Here is an 18213-nt window from a genome sequence, read left to right as displayed (position 1 = left end):
ATCTCTGTTTACAGAGGTTTGGGGCTTATAATTGCATCAGGTGAGGAGAGAGTTTTCTTTCTTTTTGTTATTTTTTTCACGTGTTAATTTGTTATTCCTGTATCTATTTTCAGAATGTGGTGATAGGTAATTTTGATCTGTCAACCCCAACACCACCTGGATACAAAACCTATTATATATCAGCTATGAAGATGATTGAGTGGAGTAAGTACTTAAGGTTTATGTACCCTTCTGTAGCCATTTTTGTACGAATTTTTCAAACCTCAATTGTATCAAAACTAAAGATATAATAAATAATAGAGATAGGCCATTTAGTACATGTTCCAAGGGGAAACTTGATGTAAAGCATTATTTTTTACTGTTTCATTGCATTTGGTAGAAAAAGAGGACTTTGTGGCAAATAAATCAAGATTTTTATAGAAAATCCACAGCCTTTAATACAGAGATTTTTGTTATAAAATTTGAAACATAAATTACTCACTTGATTTTCTATGATGTGCTAGTGTTTATTTTTTACAAAAAGTTCTAAGTAACCTGTAAATTCCAAAACACCTCGTGCTGAGTCACTAAAGTCGAGCGCACCCTAAAAGGTGTACTTGATTTTAGCCATATTTATACTTGTCTTAACCAATAACTACATTTATAAACTTGTTTTAAGGAAATCAATGCTAGCACTGCATGCAATAATCCTATATCTATCAGTCATCAAATTGCCAAATATGAGAGTACAAGGATAAAGGCTGTGGATTTTCTATAAAAATCTTGATTTATTTGCCACAAAGTCCTCTTTTTCTATTAAATGCAATGGAACAGTAAAAAATAATGCTTTGCATCAAGTTTCCCCTTGGAATATGTACAATATGGCCTATCTCTATTATTCATTATATCTGTAGTTTTGATACAATTGAAGTTTGAAAAGTTCGTACAAAAATGGCTACAGAAGGGTACATAAACCTTAATAATTAGAATATTTGATAAAGGTTAGTCTAAATGACAACCTGTATTGGTTAAGTAAGAAATAATTGTTTATGGTCACAATAACTTGAAACTAAGTATAAATATTTATTATTAAATTAACTTTTATATATATGTCAAATGAGGTTTTTGACCTGGAAATATTATAGAGCATGCGGGCAAGGTGTCCTATTGCCGCTTAATTGTCTTCATCGAGGTTAAAGAATTGGGGGTATACATTGCACAACATCAATGCAGTTTTTAAAATATAAATGATATCCTTTTTGACAAAAAAATGTCTTCTGTACTTGTCTTTAAACATTCAGATAGCCCTAGACAATTTGTTTATAATACTTCTTTTTAATTTCAGATCATCTTCAACCAGTAAAATTTAGTGTAGTCAATAAACCTTTATTGTCACAGCTGTTGGGAATGAACGATACAAAACAGTTTGTTATACTCAATTTAAATGGTTCATTTGTAAGTATTGTGTACACTAGAAAATTATATATGGTTGCAGTTCTGCAAAACAAAGTGTTCATTCTCCGAGTGCCCTTTTATATAACTTTTTTGGTCAGATTACTAATGAGTATTCTATCTGCTAAGCCTAATTGTTCTTAATTATCTTGATTATAGATAAAAAAAAAAGTTAAATAGCAAAAGTAAAGTGAAGCCTAAATTTTGACAACTAGATATAAGAAGATGTGGTATGAGTGTCAAGAGACAACTCTCCATCCAAGTCACAAGTAGTAAAAGAAAAAAACATTATAGGTCTTAGTACAATCTTCACACCTAACAGAAAGCTATAAAGGGCCCCAAAAATGACTAGTGAAAAACCATTCAAGCGGGAATACCGAAAAATGTTATTAATATTCTAAATATATTTTTGTTTGTACTAGCCATATAGGGGTTTACTGCCTAATTGACATATAGTCAACATCTCTAAAAGAAATAATTGATTATTGTGATTTTATGTCATATCAGATATTATTCAGGAAAATATTTCTTTTTTAACAGATTTACCCAACACAAAATAATTTTACTTCTGACAGTATTGTCAAGTGGATTAATGAACACAGGTATGAGGTGAGAATGTAATATATGTTTTACTTGGTTATGTATTTTTTTTTGTTATTCTTATAAAAATTATGTTTTATTGTTGCATTTATATAATGTTCAGATAAATTGCTTAGATATTTGAATCTGAGGGGACTTGTATGACATCAGAGATAAATATTTTGTCAATTGTGTTACCTCTTATTTTTTTGTATGGAGTCAAAAAATGTATAGTTTGATATTATATTTCTTTTAACTCACCTGGCCCAAAAGGCTTCTTTGTTGATTGTTTACAAAAGTGACAATCGGTTATCTTTAGTTTCAAAACACAACCATTAATTAGCTGCCACATTTTAACAACAACGCTGACAGATTGAAATGTTTTCTTGACATTATACAACATGAATCAGTAAAAAATTAATAAATCGTGCACAGAATACTAAGTTTATGATGTATGCATGCATTGATTCAAAAATTGGATTAACGTTACTTTTCACCAGTCACTCATTTCCTTCAACTTTAAGTTACAGAATGTATGTCTGCTCCAGTAAGATAATATTCATATAGGATTTGAATGTTTAGATACATCCTTTTTTATTGCTGTACATTTATATACTGATTTCTTGTTTGTATATATGTAAAAGTGTTACATTGTTTAGATTTTTAACAATGTTACTTGCTTATAAATTGCAGAACTTAGTGAAATGGATATCAGTACCAGGACACAAGAGTCTACAGTTATCTACACAATTAAACCGGGGACCAGTTTTATTGGTCTTTGCTCCAGTGAATAGGCTGCATACAGTGGACTTCTATTATCTCATAGTGAGTTATTAAAGATTTGACTAAAGATTTTACAAGTTTTCAGCCAAAAATGTTAAACCATCACTTAACCAAGTATTTTTTTCATGAGAACATGATTCATTACATGTTCATTAAAATAAAAATATATTACAAACAAAATATGTTGATGAACTTCCTGATATAAGGTTCAAACAGAGGATCAAAAGTTATCACTGTTGAAAATGATGTGACCAAAAAAGTTGAATTCTTTAAAAAGATTATTTTTTTTGCCTTTTGATACATACAATAACTGTACGTACATTAATGCTGGTGAATATTTCATGTTTACATTTCTTCATCAGATATCACTTTTTTGGTAAAGATTGCATGCAATGCAATCAAAATCTTATGGAGCTGACTTGATATCTAAATCTTCCAACCTTTATCACTACCTTTTTGATACACAAAATATAGTGCATTGATCATAACATTCTAGATCCTATCCATTAACATTTACAGAAATTTAACGTTGTAATATATGCTCAGATATTCTGCACACAAAATAATGTTACACTTGTCAAGAAAATTACATAACTTTTGCAGGGTGCATGAATCTAATAACCTTTTCTAAGAATATAAATGATGTCATTATTTAAGTCATCTTTAAAAAAATTGAAGTTATCTTCCTTTGTCTAGAATTGATGTTAAATCAACAACAACCAATGCAATATTTAATTTTACTTCCCACTGATAAATTGAAGCAATCTTTACCAATCAGTGCTTACAAGCACTTTGATTGAGATAATTTATTCATACAGTAATTGCTGAATTTGTTGGTTCTTCTATTTGATGAGAATGCTCCAATTAAATTGATATATACAGTACCATTCAAACAGATCGATTCAGTACTTTTTTTTTCTGATTTCCGTGTGTTTCGGATACACACTGAGTACCACGGATTTCACTCCCAAATTCCTCCAAAGATTCTCTCCCAACACCGCGTGGCTGGTAATTGGTTTATTGACCATCGGATGTACTAAAAATTAACAATGCGTAACAACATAATCGGATTAGCCAGATAATTTACCTATGTACATTTAATCGATCTTGATTGCAATTAAAATCACGGGGTATTAAAATTTTAACAAATGTTTTCCTTCCTTTGACAAATAAAGATGTGAAATTATTAATTAGAATAAGATAATTATTATCTTAAATGTTTTTGTCCCATTACATTATCTATGAAATAATTTTACAAACAAAAAAATATCTTGTGATGGTAGAGATCAAAGTAGGATAAGGGCAATTAATTCCTCGGTGTAGGTAGTGAACTCGCTATCACAATAAACCTATACACAATTTTGGGAGAGATTACTCCTAAATTCCTCCCAACATTTTGGGAGGAATATCGGGAGTTTTTTGGAGTGACTCCCGACATTTTCCTTGGTGCAAGATGTGGCAGAGCTGGTCCACTTGAATGGTACTGTAAATTAAGCTTCAGAACCAGCTAATTTTTTATGTTAACTCTTAAAAAATGTTGTTAACATAACAAAAAAGCATATTTTTAAAAACAATTGTTTTTGTAAATGTTCAATGTCTAATGATAATGTTATTGCTTTTTCAGTTGAGAGAATTAGTATTACAGTATAGAAACTGTCATAACAGAACATTTATCATTTTATTAGAGGGTTTACTGAGACGTAAGAGAGAACATGCTATGAATTCATTGGTGCTACCAAAAGACTGCCTTCCTCCTCTTGTTAACAACCTGTCATGTTGTGTATCATTACACCGCCAAAAGCATATTTGTGAACTTTGTAAACGCACATTTGATTATAAAGTCAAAGACAGTTGTCAATTTTCTCCTTCAGAAGAAGACATTCCCAAAAGAGGATTTGGACATTATAGAGCTCCGTCGTGTTTGGATTCTTATCAACATTATAATGTGAATGAGTATCGGACGTTGATATGTAAACAATGTGATACTTTATCTAGTCATTCCTGTACCATCAGACGTAGTTCTGATCGTTATGTAAATAACCTTGTCAATAATTTTTCAAGGTCAAAATGTAAAAGACTGTCTTTCCAAAAATCACTGTATCTGGATTCTGAACAGAAGATCCACAGTTCTGACATTGACCAGGATCTAGTGAATCAGGAATTTACGGGTTTTAAATGTCGCAGTAATAAAACAGTCAATGTTGTGTTATTAGATAAAAACAAGCATCAGGCATTTTTAGACAGACTAGGTACATATGTACCAAAAGAGAGTAATATTTCAGTATCTGTGATCATTGATAAACAAGTAAGTATGATTTAAGTTTCCCATTCTACTGTTACTATGGAATCATTTATTTTTCATGGTATCAATTTTTGTGGATTGAGGAAAACTTGCATTTCGGTGGATTCATGGTTTCAACAATCTCTGCATATAAACTGAATAGAAAATTTGTGATTAGCTGACAAATGAATTCTTGGTTCACTTGTACCCACGAAAATTTGTATCCAATGAATAATAATGAATCCACAGTATGTCCAATGAACAATTATTAATAACAAGTGGATCAAATTTGATTGATATGCTTGCAAACTTTGTACATGTATGATGCATGTTCACAAATTGTAATACAGATTGACATATAAAGACTATGAATATGCATAAATTTCAGTCTACATATATACAGTATGATAAGATTTGATTGGGTAATTGATGCAATGTGGTCTTGAAAAGTAAACCCCACTTTTTTATGTGCACTTTTATGTGATAATTTATAAATAAGATTTAACATAAGATTTAACAGTGTTAGTTCAGTATCAGGTTAAAGCTTTTAATTTCACAATTCAAAGTGCATGGAAATATGATAGTAAAAATAGTGAATGGTGTCCCATCATTCCCATAGACATGTATTCTAGGTTGTATGACATTTTCTTGTATTTCTCTTTTGAATCAAAGTGTGTTTTTTTTATAGAATGAAGTCCAGCATTTTCTTAGGCAGCCATTTACGAAGCTTAATATTGGTAAGGCTTTTATATCATGTATATGGTTTGATGTAATTTTCAATATCTATGATATGAATTATGGATATCAAGAACTACACAATATCTTCCACTTATTGAATATGAAAACAGTGCTTGATTGATCAGATTTTTCATACATGTTTAAAAATTTGTAACATTCAGTGAATTGCTAGAAAGTTATACCAAATTACGTCAAATTCTTCATGGAAATATTTGCCATTTGAAAATGAAAATTAAACAAAGGTTGTTCCTTGTGTCATTGGTTCTCATATTAAGATCAGAGTTAATTTAGACATGTTTAGGGAAAAATTCAGGTAATTTTTAACAAAATTTTTGTCTATTTTATTTCAGCCAATTTTGTAATTAATTTTACCAGAGGTGACCTTCCTCGTCACTTTAGGTCAGAGGTTACCAGTGGGTCATGTGTAAGTGAGGTGTGTGTGTCTGAAGCTACATCAACAACATTCAATAGTATTGTTATGGATGAAGATAAAGTAAGTCCTATGGCTGTAAATTATAAGATACATTTTAGGATTGTTTGATGGTCATCATTGCTACATGTATTGGCCTAATGTTCAGTTTCTGATATCTAATGCTTATTCTGACCACTTTTCTGATTACCTTTTGTCCTTTTTTGACAATGTCCACATACATAGTACATTGTGTGTTTAGCTATGACTTCCTACAGTTTTCAAGGCATAGTGAGTGTTTTTGCTGTATTGTTTGCAAGGGACATCATCAATTAATTGTCTTGGATAATTGTAAATTTCATAACTAACATCAGGGCATCCAATTTGTCATTCACACAAACCATTTCAAGTGACACTGTAATATATTTTGCACTAAATCTAATGTTTGCTGATATACATGTATGGGCATCCTCTTGTATAAGGTAATCAGGGCTTTCCTTTGAAGCCGGTAGCCGGCGGAAATCTGCCGTTTGTGGTGGCTTCAAGTGCTGGCTACTTCACTGACAAAAATATAAATTCAGAAAGAAAAAAATATCTTTTTCAAATGTTTACAGACCGCCGAGAGACGTATTGTCGCAAAGTCACGGTCACGATAAACAAGGGATGAAAAATCTGTGTTTCCCTTGGGCTAAATATAGTTCACATGAATTCAGGTCACTGGATTGGTTGTCTATTTAAAGTCAGAATTTATCGTTTCTTTTCAAAGATAACATGAGAGACATTCCGGTGGTCATTGTACAATAACAATAGAGACGTTCCGATGGTCAGTAACTGGTTGGCTTTTTTTTTTGGCTTTTAAAACGTGAAGACAATCAAGATAGGATGACAATCTTATGTTATGGAATAATTTCAGTCAAATTAAAGAAAGTGTAGTAGATCATATTGTTCAGAACCTGGTAAACAGTATCTTTTGAAGTTCATTTTTCAAAGCCCACGTGGTGTTCAGAGAATCAAGGTCAAAAACGAAAGTAGAATACTGTAGACTCGACCTCAAATAAATAACATTTCCAAATGATTTATGTATCCGACTAATTGAACAGTTTACAAAAAAAAAAAAAAGAGAAAATAAGAGGATATATCAATTTTCTGTCAATGCTTGAGAAATAATTGTATGATTTAAATACGTGTAACAGTCTTTAGAGAAAAAAGGGGGGTCATTTGTTTACAAATGCACGTAGTTATGCAAAATAAATCGATCAAGATTTCTAACAAAACGGATTATTATATAAATAAAATTCCTTTAAAAGTAAATGAATTTCAAACATAAGGTAATAAAAATAAAAAACTACCGCATAAAAAAAAATGAAATTTCTTTGAGATTTTTTTTTCTTTCTTTAATTTCATACATAAAAAATGGTCATTTGAAAGATGAAATTAGGTGTCAGGAGATTGCGAGAATGCAGGATTTTGCTTTATTTCTGCCAAGGCTTCCCAGACCCCCTGCAGTAAGGCACCAAGCTTACAGCTTGGTGGGCGTCCAGCTTCACCGAACGCATGTTACAGCCGCCTATAATTTTATTTGAGCCTTCTGCTTCAATTTCAAGGGAAAGGCCTGGGTAATTGCAACCATCTTGAATCTAATTTTGTATTTTAATTCTGTAGATAATTAAAACATTTTGTCTTAATACCTAAAATGCAAATGATGACTGAGCTTTTGACACCTCTTATGCGAGTGTTTCAGACACAATGAATAGAAAAAGCTTAAATAATTTACTGATGCATTGGTATTAACAAAGTGAGACAGGCGAACACACTGTAAATATTTTATTTGAATTAAGCTGTTCGCAGGGAAAAGTCTGAGTGTCCTGAAATCATTTTACCAGTTTCAAATAAAATTGCATCTCATAATTTGAAAAACGGGATTTCAAATGATACCTGCTTTAATAAGATTGTAAAGTCTTATGATAAAAACAAAAACAGAAAGAACTCAGTATGTCTACATCATTTGGACAGGACAAAGAAGATTTAAGGTATAAGTTGTGCCAACCCAGATGCCACTTAATTGTGGATCGGACGATATATAAATTCAATTTGATTTGTAGTGTCAGTTATGATGAAGACAGCTGCTTTACATATAATGTTTTGTTATTATAGGATGTGATGATGCTTGTTTATTCTCCATGGTGTGGATTTTGTGCCAGTTTTGCTCATATTTACCTGAGTCTAGCAAGATATTTCAAAGCAGCCAAAAACATTATATTTTCAAGGTAAAAATTAATTTTATTTAAGGAATGACTGTAATATTTTTTTCTGTCTATGAAGAAATACCATAAAAAATGTGGTGCACACTGAATAACGTGGGTTATTTTACAGTGTGCACCACATTTTTTATGTTATTTCGAAAAGACTGACAAATATTACAGTTCTTTCTTATAATTTAATTCAAATTCCATTTAAACCAGCGTAAATCATGAAAAAATGTTGATGACGTTATGGTCACATGACAAAATTGTGTCTATGATATGATAAACAAAACGATGTCAGCCAATCAGAAGACGCATTACATTCAAAATTAAATTATATATACATGTAGACAAAAACATTATCTGTTTAATGATATTCTGTAAGTTTTTGTTGCCTTACATTTCAATTCACTGGTTGTTGTGGATTATGTTTAAAAATCATACGAATGAATAAAAAAAATAGGTATTTAAAGTAAATGATATGTTGTGGTTTTGAGCATTTTGGATAAGAAATAGACCTTTTTGTTACAGCAGATTTTATTTACATGGCATAGTGAACCCTGAATTTGTTGAAAATAAGTAATTTGATGTACATTTCTATGCCCTGCTTATGATAGTAGGTAATATTGTTTTACAGTATGTGGGTTGGTTTGACGTTGTATTCACATCAACTTGATACTTATTACACATGTTTATTATGAACTTGATTTCCTTATGAAGTTTTGACCCAGAGTTCATGGTTCACAAAAATGAAAATATAATGCCAGCAATGCAGTGTCTGCCAGTAAAATATTTTTATGCCCATAACTAATGTTGATGTACACAGGCAAATTTTGCTTATGTGAATTTCACATGAAGCTGAAGTAAAATTCACATAAAATATTTCATGTGAAATTCACCTTAAATGAGTCATTTTTTGGGGCCCTTTTTAGCTTACTGGGAGGTGTGAGCCAAGAATCCATGTTGAAGACCGTTCTTTGATCAATAATGGTTTACTTTTTCAAATTATGACTTGGATGGAGAGTTGTCTTATTGGCACTCATACCACATCTTCTTACATTTATTATAAGTGAATCTCCATCAAAATTTTCATGTAAATTTTGCTTGAAATTTATTTGAACTTTACAAAAATTTGAACAAAGAATGATGTTTTTATACGACCGCAAAAATTTTGCGGTCGTATATTGGTATCATGTTCTCGTCGGCTTTGTCAGCGTCGTCTGAAGACGGATGATTTCCAGTTAATAACTTACGTAAAAGTAAACAGAAATCAAAAAAATTCTAACACAATGTTTATAACCACAAAAGGAAGCTTGGGATTGATTTTGGGGGTTATGGTCCCTAAGGTTTAGGAATAAGGGCCCAAAGGGCCCAAAAATAGCATTATCTAGTGTCAGAACAATAAGTTGTGTATAAGTATTTCAATTGTTCTGAAATTGAAACACAATGTTTTATACCATAAGCAGAAGGTTGAGATATATTTTAAGGGTTATGGGGCAAACAGTCTAGGAATAAAGGGACAAAAAGGGGATAAAAACAAGCAGTTTCAAGTCAATAAATTGAAGTTATCTTTCTTTGTCTAGAATGGTTGTTGAATCAACTAAAACCAATGCTTTTTATAATCTTTTTTTTCAAGTTGGAGTTGACTTTCTTTGTCCAGAATAGAAGTTGAATCAACTTAAATCATTGCTATATACAATATACAATGCAATATTCACTTTACTACCAACTGATAAATTAAACCAATCTTTACCATTCAGTGATTACAAGTACTTTGATTACCATTCTAGGGTTATGCCCCTTTACAAGTGGAAAAATTTAAGAATTTTTTAGCTTATGTTTGTCTCAACTAAATTTAATGAAATGTATATATAATGCTTATTACCTCTAAATTCAGTTAAAGTTGGGGAGGTGAAGAAAAAAATTGGGGTGGGGGTCAATTTTTTTTTCTCATTTCAGATTTTTAAAAGAAAATTTCTTCAAATATTTTTTCTTTGAGAGCATTAATATTCAACAGCATAGTAAATTGCTCAAAAGCCACAATTTTTTTTTTAGTTCATTAGACCACATTCATTCTGTGTCAGAAACCTATGCTGTGTCAACTATTTAATCACAATCCAAATTCAGAGCTGTATCCAGCTTGAATGTTGTGTCCATACTTGCCCCAACAGTTCAGGGTTCGACCTCTGCGGTCGTATAAAGCTGTACCCTGCGGAGCATCTGGTTCATGATTTTAATTAAATTTGAATACTGAGATTTTATAAGAATTACCGGTACTTCATTTTGAAAATTCTAGTGAATATCATGAGAAATCAATTTACATTAGTTTCAATTTTAAGTCCTTTAAGGTGAAATTCACTCTATTGAATTTTCCCTGTGTACATATTTTTAACACTCATCAAGTAAAAATGTTGTAGTATCATATATTTCTTTTGGTGTCTTTCCCTCAAAAACTCGATGTTTTTGAAGTTAATTTTTTTTTTTAACACTAGTTGGAATTTTAAAACGGACTTGAATCATAATAATTTATTCAGTATAACTTTGTACAAAATCTGGTTGACTGATAAATATATTTTGTAATTAGTACATTTTCAAAGTCAAGAAGTTCAATTAATGATACATCTTCTTTTTATTTATTTAGAATAAATGGAGACAACAATGATTTACCATGGCAGTATACAATAGATAGATATCCTACTTTGCTGTTCTTCCCAGCTCACAGGTATGTCATATTTATAGACTACTATATATATCATTCATTAATATTCTTCATTGTGCTTCTTTTTTCCTAAAGGGTTAGTCTTATAACTGTTCCATTAAACAAGACATACACTTATCACTGCTTATATTTATTTGTTATGGAAACTGTGGATTCATTATTTTTCGTTAGATACCAATTTTCGTTGATTTTTTCGTGGATACAGGTGAACCCCGAAATCAGATGTTCAGCAAATCACAAATGTTCCATAAACTTGTATCCAGACTTAGGAAAACCACTAAATTAAATATACATGAATGTAATTTTCATCAATCCACGAAAATTGGTACCAATGAAAATAAATGAGTCCACAGTTAGTTTCCAGGTAATACTTTGAATAAAGTGACAGTAGAGGTAAATTAATGGGGGCAGGCAGACCCATGACCAAAACCTTTTTTTCAAAATCCTGGATCCACGTATGCTATCCAAATATAAACAAACATCTTTTGAAGCTTCTCAATCTGATACTTTATCTTTTTGACAATGTCCCTTTTGTTTATGAAATCTTAAAGGACTTCATGAAGACTTCACAGTGTATTTTCATCATGTTTCTGCAATTTTCTTAATAAATGTCTGACAGAATTTGTGTGATCTTTACAAAGAGATGATAGGTTTCCTACTGTGGTATTCTATTATCTCCAAGAAAATATCAGACATACTTACAAGTGATAAGGTTAAATAGTTTGCTACATCTATATGGTAAAATGATACATAAATATGGCACAATTAGATTCCATTTATTGGTGTAATTTGTACCAAAAATAAACTAGACAGTGGGGCAATTGATATTTAAAAAAATATATAATTGGCACAAATTGTTCTGCTCTGAATCGACTTTGTGTAATTATCCTTCAAACAATCTGATGCCAGAAAAATTGCAGTTTTATGTGGCATTCATAAAGGAAAGTTAAAAGCACTGTTACAGAATGAACACAAATAAATCTTCCTTAATTATCTCAAGAATGATTTATCATTGTTTTTTAAAAACACACAATTGCTTTATTATGGCTGTTTAAAAAATAGAAACTTGCATTGTTATTTGATTAAATAGCCAACCACATAAATCAAAAAGCAACTCTGATTTTATGAAAGGAATTTTGTTTTTGCCTTCTGGTACCAAGGGAAAGAAATTTTGATTACATGGAAGAACTTTCATATAAATTTGTTATCATTAAATAATTGTGTTACATAATTATTTGAATACAAATGATAAGGGTGAGGTGAAATATTTATATCATCAGCATATGGGTACTTTTTTCTCGATATTGACATGTTGATTTAAATACTGTAAAGTTCTGGTTTAAGATCTTTAGACTTTAGAGTTGTCTTTCTTTGCAGTACCAAGAAATAGTTCAGCCTAAATGATCTTACTGGTATTAATTTTAAACTGCTTTTGTTCTGATCTTTTGGTTTTGTATTCTAAAATCTGCTAATTTAACACTCTTGACTGTTATCAATTTAACAGTATTTCTCTGAGATTTTTACTCGTTCTTCTTGATTTGTTATTGTTCAAATGAAATGTTAGATCAAGTAAAAATACGAGATATTTAAGATAGACTCTCACCATTTCCTGAAAGAGTGTCAGATTTATATTATTTAAAATTATAGGTCACTGATTTTATTTCTATGAAATATTAGGTACTCAATTTTATTATTTGATGCAGATTGTTAAGGGGGAAATCATTTTTGATGAATACAAAACTCATCAAAAATTTTTACATTCTCAGTTGAGAATTTTTTTAAGGGAATTGCTTAAACCAATTACTTCTGAAAAATAAAAGTAAAGTAGGCATATCTCTTACGTTTGTCTCCAAGTAGTTAACAAAATTTGCAGTTATCTGTTTTAAGTATCTTCCCTATATTAAGCATACAATAATTATATGTGCAAAAGATTTGTCTACTGGTAAAAGTATTGGTTGATTGATTGGTTAATAATTTTGTATAGGGATATATTTGTCGTCTATGTCATTTAGAATAAGATAAGTAGTTGTTTTTAGTTAAAAATTAGAGTAAAAATTAATTCAGTAATATATGAGGGTAGTAATGCCCTTTACCGTCAGTCGTCAAACTGTCATTTTCAACTACCATTAGTGTCCAATTGGTTAAAAGTCTTCTGTGCTTCATCAAAATTTCCTTATTGTGATACATCAGAGGTCTCAAATGTTAATAGTTTGCATTATTTAAAAAAAAAAAATAACGTCATGCGTTAAAATCAGTTGATTTTTTTTATCGTCACATTTTATCGCTAAGCCACAAAAAATATTGGTTAACATCATTTGGCAAGAGTTTTTAACAAATTTGTCATGAAAGTACCCCAAGTACTACCCTCTTATATCTTCATTTTTGCAAAATTGACCTGGGTGGCCAAGTGGTCTAAGCGACAAGTTCTACTTCTGTTATCACTAGCAAGTCAACACTTAGGTTGTGAGTTTGAACCCCAAGGAGACGGGTGCACACAACTCCAATCCTAATTGACTAGGATTGTCAGTGGTTTTCTCTGGGTTCTCCAGCTTCCTCCACCGATAAAAACTGGCCACCACGAAAGCCCAAAAGCTGTGCTTAAAAGTGGCATTAAAACGCCAACAATCAATCATCATTTTTGCAAATTTTTAAGAAAGAAGTAATGACTAATACATTGTTAACAGATGAAGGATGTGCAACTATCTATGCTAAGTTAAACTATTGATCATTTGTTAAAGGAAGAGAAAGAGGGAGAGTCAACAAGATAGGTAACAATATAAAACAACATGCAATAAGTACTGTTAAGAACCATAGAAATAACTTTGTTTGTAAGATGATTATTTAAAACATGCAAAATAATTTAGGTACATATGCTGCTTGTTGTTATGACAAATTTTTATACGACCACAAAAAAAAAAAATTGGTCTATATTGCATTGGTATCACATCGTCAGCGTTGTCCGAAGACGTATGGTTTCCGGATAATAACTTTAGTATAAGTCAATAGAAATCAATAAAATTTAAATATAAGGTTTATGACCACTAAAGGAAGGTTGGGATTGATTTTTTGGCTTATGGTCATAACAGTTTAGGAATTATGGGCCAAAAAGAGGCCTAAAAGGCATTTTTCTAGTTTCTAGACAATAACTTGTCTTTAAGTGTATGGATCTCTCTGGAATTATACCACAAGTTCCCATACCACAAAGGGATGGTTAGGAAGGGCTTTGGAAAGGGGGGGGGGGGGGTTAATGGCTCAAACCGTTTAGGAATTAGGGACAAAAAAAGGGGAAAAACAAGGGTTTCTTAGTTAATGGACAATTAAGACAATTTTAAAGCAGTGTAAGTGAGGTAATCTAAAAGTAATCCAAACATAATATGTTGGATTACCTTCCTAACACTGCTTTAAAATTATGTACAAAGAAATTCTGTATTTTTTTGAGGTGATTAGCTGCCAATTTACTTAAAGAAGTTACTATTAAATTTATGCTGATGTATTAATTTCTATTATATATTCATGTATGGTACAAAATAACAAATCATTAACATTTACTATGGGCAGGTCAGTCAGACCTCACCTTTGATCCCTGTAGTAGTGAACATTTGTCTGATTCGTGTCTCATAACTTTTGTATTATAGAACACAAACTCAGTTTTCTTTCCAGGGAAACCAGTCCATTCATACTATTACATGTTCGTACTAAGTCAACTTGTACTACTAGCAGTCAAATAAAAGCAAACGTTAACTACCAAGTAAAACAACTGCAATCATTGCGAACTTGTACCACTGCAGACCCACCATAAAAATATACATTGATATATGCATTGCCTTTGAAACCTTGATAACATATAAATTATTTGCCTTAATAATTTTTCATAAGATAAACATAAATGTACTATATATGAATGTTTAATGTTGAAGCAACATTGCCACAGTTTTCATAATTACATTTGCCTTGGTTTTTGGTTAACTGCCTTCAGGGCTTACAGCGCTTTGATTAACAACATGCAAAGTGATAAATAATTATTTATTACTTGCAAAAAGAAAAAAACATTCATTGACTGACAGTAACAAAAAACTGACATGCAACAAACTAAGATACAATGCTCTTATTTTTAGACATCATCTCATAAATCATTAGATAAAACAATAAAGATTTTAAAACAAAATTGGTCAGGTCAAACAGGCAATTTAAATGCCCAATTTAGGAAATTTCTAACTCACAAGTCGTAAGCTTTTTTAAATAACCCATAATGTAGTGAAAAGATTGTTTCTGTTTTTCATTTATTTATACATGAGCAATAGGACTAAAAATTGATAACATCATGCTATAAGCCAGAAGCAAAAACCTACTAAGACAACAATGATTAACAAAGTATAAATCATAAAGCCAATGTCTCACCAACAGTTAACTTGGATCATTTCTAATCAGAGAATTTGGTCATTTATTTCTTTTTTCCATCATCACATATTTATTGTTTTAACTTTTGATGTCTTAATTATTTACACAATGCAAAGGAAACCCATTGTACAGTGATATGTGTTTAAATCATTAAGATAGGATATGAAGTAATTTGTAAGTTTGGTATGGAAATGGCAATGATTTATATGTATAATGTTATGGGAGAGCACCATTAAGTTAGAAAATAATTCTTATTTTACAGATGCTTCGTGTACGTGTACTCCATCGGTTGTTCGGTATAATGGTGATTATTTAGAGAAATCAAAATGTCATTATCAAAATATATAGGTTTAGAGAGTATTGTATTGGTTTAGAGACTATTGTATTGATCAGCAGAATAACCCAGCATTTATTGACTTGCTGGAGAGGATATGAAAATGTGTAAATTGAGTTGTCATACTCTGATGGAAGATAATCTATGATCTTACAAAGAAAAAAAATCTTACAAAATTAATTTTGCTATTTTTGTCCAAATTTTGACAAGTGATGATTTTGATGTATTTGTACGATTGGTGTAACCGTAGTGATACACATCTCCTGTAATTTGTATCCTACCAGTGGGAACACTTTGTTAAAGTTCATTACAATTTCTATTAACGATCTTGATGAGAGAAGTGAAAGTTTCAATTAATCTTTATATTGATATTGAAGATTATAATTTTATTATTTAATTGTTTATCTTCACTAAACATGTGACTTGTTCTCCGATCTGTCAGTTGCATCACTCATTCTATTTCTATGGTAACACATCCTGGTGAGAAGGATCTGGTTTCTGTCAAGTCCATACTTTTGTCCTTTTCTCTTTCCATGCAATGAACCCTGTTTATAAATGACTTCTATATATGTAATACTCCCTATGAGAGCTTCACTGATACATGTTTTCTATTTTTGCTATACAATTTGTTTCTCTTTGTTTGTCCTTATGATTTAATTACTTCAAATCTCTAATGAAAGACAGAAACAGATTGCACAACCGAATCTGCTGTTGAAAATACAATATATCTCAATTCTAGACAGTTTAAGAAAATCTGGTAAAATTTGACCAAAGTCATATGCAGGAATTGTCCATTGATGAAGTTGCACATAGACCTAGATTAGCGACACAGGCTTGTTAGAGCCACCTAAGTATATTTAGTTTTGATAAACAATTGCTATTTAGTAACAGATTTTCATGTCTACACTACTATAACATACATCTCTTTATCACAATCTGGTTTTGTTAAATCAGGACTATATAAAAAAAAATAATAAGAATGTCTTGAATTCTTGTCGGTTTTCATATACCACTATTTCAAATAACAAAACCAAAAGGTTTGACTTTAAAAAGCAATGTTTTAATGATCAATTGTTTTATTCTGCCTAAATGCACTGAGTGGAAAATTGTCTATATTATTAATTTATTATTTCATCTATAATTTGCTGTTGAATTTAGAAATGACATTACATTGGGATTAATCAATAGAAAATGATGCTAGAAATTATGACAAAATGACAAAGAACAGGAAATTAATTTTTAAATTTGCAAACAAGAAGCTGTCAATTTAACTTGTGATGAAGTTACTTCTTGTTTGTTCTTGTAAAAAATCTGACTTTTAGTTTCCTTGAAAACTTTTCAATTTTCATGTGATTGAAATGATGCTTTATGAGAGTCTTTAATGGATTTTCCCTGGATGCTTAATGCAGTCATGCTATATGATGGCAAAACCTGTTTATATCACGACAAAAAGTGATATGATAGACTTAGTGCATCTCGAGAGAATTGGTGTTTGGTTTGAGGTAAAAAGTTGTTTGTCTATATTAATACATAAGTACCTATTATACCCATAAACCTTATAGACAAATAAGAATTTCATTAACCTATAAGAATCTTGAAGGAGAAAACAAATATATGATGAAGATAGATAACGTTAATGTGTGTTTACTTGGCAAGTTACTGGAGGTTTGAGAATAGATTGTCTTATGTGAAATATATCCTTTCTTTCTGATGGAAGTATTGATAATCTGTCACAGAATTTGTAATAAAGACAAAATTATATTTTCTTGTTACAAAACCACTTTAAGGCAGTACTTTATTTAATAGATCATACCATAATCCTTGGCACTACATACGAGGTATGAATCTTGGCAATATTGTAGGACAGAAAGGTCTGAGGAATGAGTTTTCAATGGTATGTCTAGTCAGACATAAAAATGATAACCAAAAATACAATAGCAGTAATTTATGTTACACATGAATAAGCTTTAATGACAAGTCTAGCTTTGAAAGTCAAATATCTAAATTTATGTTTTACACAATCTGACAAGTTCTTAGGATTTTAAGATCTTTTTCCAGACAACTATAAACAATTTAAACATATACTAAAATTTCCAAAAGCCATATTTTATCTGGTGTCCTAGTTAAGTGTTCAGTTGAAATAGCAAAACTGTTTGTAAGATCCTTTGCATCTTTTCTAGAATCCAGTACACAAAGTTCAAAAGAGGAGCTATATTACTGTAACTATAAGACAGTGTGACCAGTATGCAAACGAGACTGCAATTTTACATGTGAAAGGATAAACTCCTTGTTCATAGC

At 30.8% G+C, this 18213-nt stretch overlaps 1 protein-coding gene across 1 annotated transcript in view; it reads left to right on the top strand.

The window, feature by feature from the left end:
- The window catches only part of LOC139489560 (thioredoxin domain-containing protein 11-like), a 31011-nt gene that overhangs the window by 5002 nt on the left and 7796 nt on the right, over nucleotides 1–18213 (top strand). Inside the window, exons 5-13 of the mRNA XM_071276119.1 lie at nucleotides 114–204; nucleotides 1325–1434; nucleotides 1972–2040; nucleotides 2704–2835; nucleotides 4418–5098; nucleotides 5763–5811; nucleotides 6163–6305; nucleotides 8376–8488; nucleotides 11106–11186. Coding sequence (XP_071132220.1) covers nucleotides 114–204; nucleotides 1325–1434; nucleotides 1972–2040; nucleotides 2704–2835; nucleotides 4418–5098; nucleotides 5763–5811; nucleotides 6163–6305; nucleotides 8376–8488; nucleotides 11106–11186 — 1469 coding nt within the window. The remainder of the gene's footprint in view (nucleotides 1–113; nucleotides 205–1324; nucleotides 1435–1971; nucleotides 2041–2703; nucleotides 2836–4417; nucleotides 5099–5762; nucleotides 5812–6162; nucleotides 6306–8375; nucleotides 8489–11105; nucleotides 11187–18213) is intronic.

Source organism: Mytilus edulis, chromosome 9 (genome assembly GCF_963676685.1).
Source record: "Mytilus edulis chromosome 9, xbMytEdul2.2, whole genome shotgun sequence".
In the NCBI taxonomy this organism is placed as follows: Eukaryota; Metazoa; Mollusca; class Bivalvia; order Mytilida; family Mytilidae; genus Mytilus; species Mytilus edulis.
Note: the sequence above shows the minus strand (reverse complement) of the source record. Positions and strands in the feature narration are given on the sequence as shown.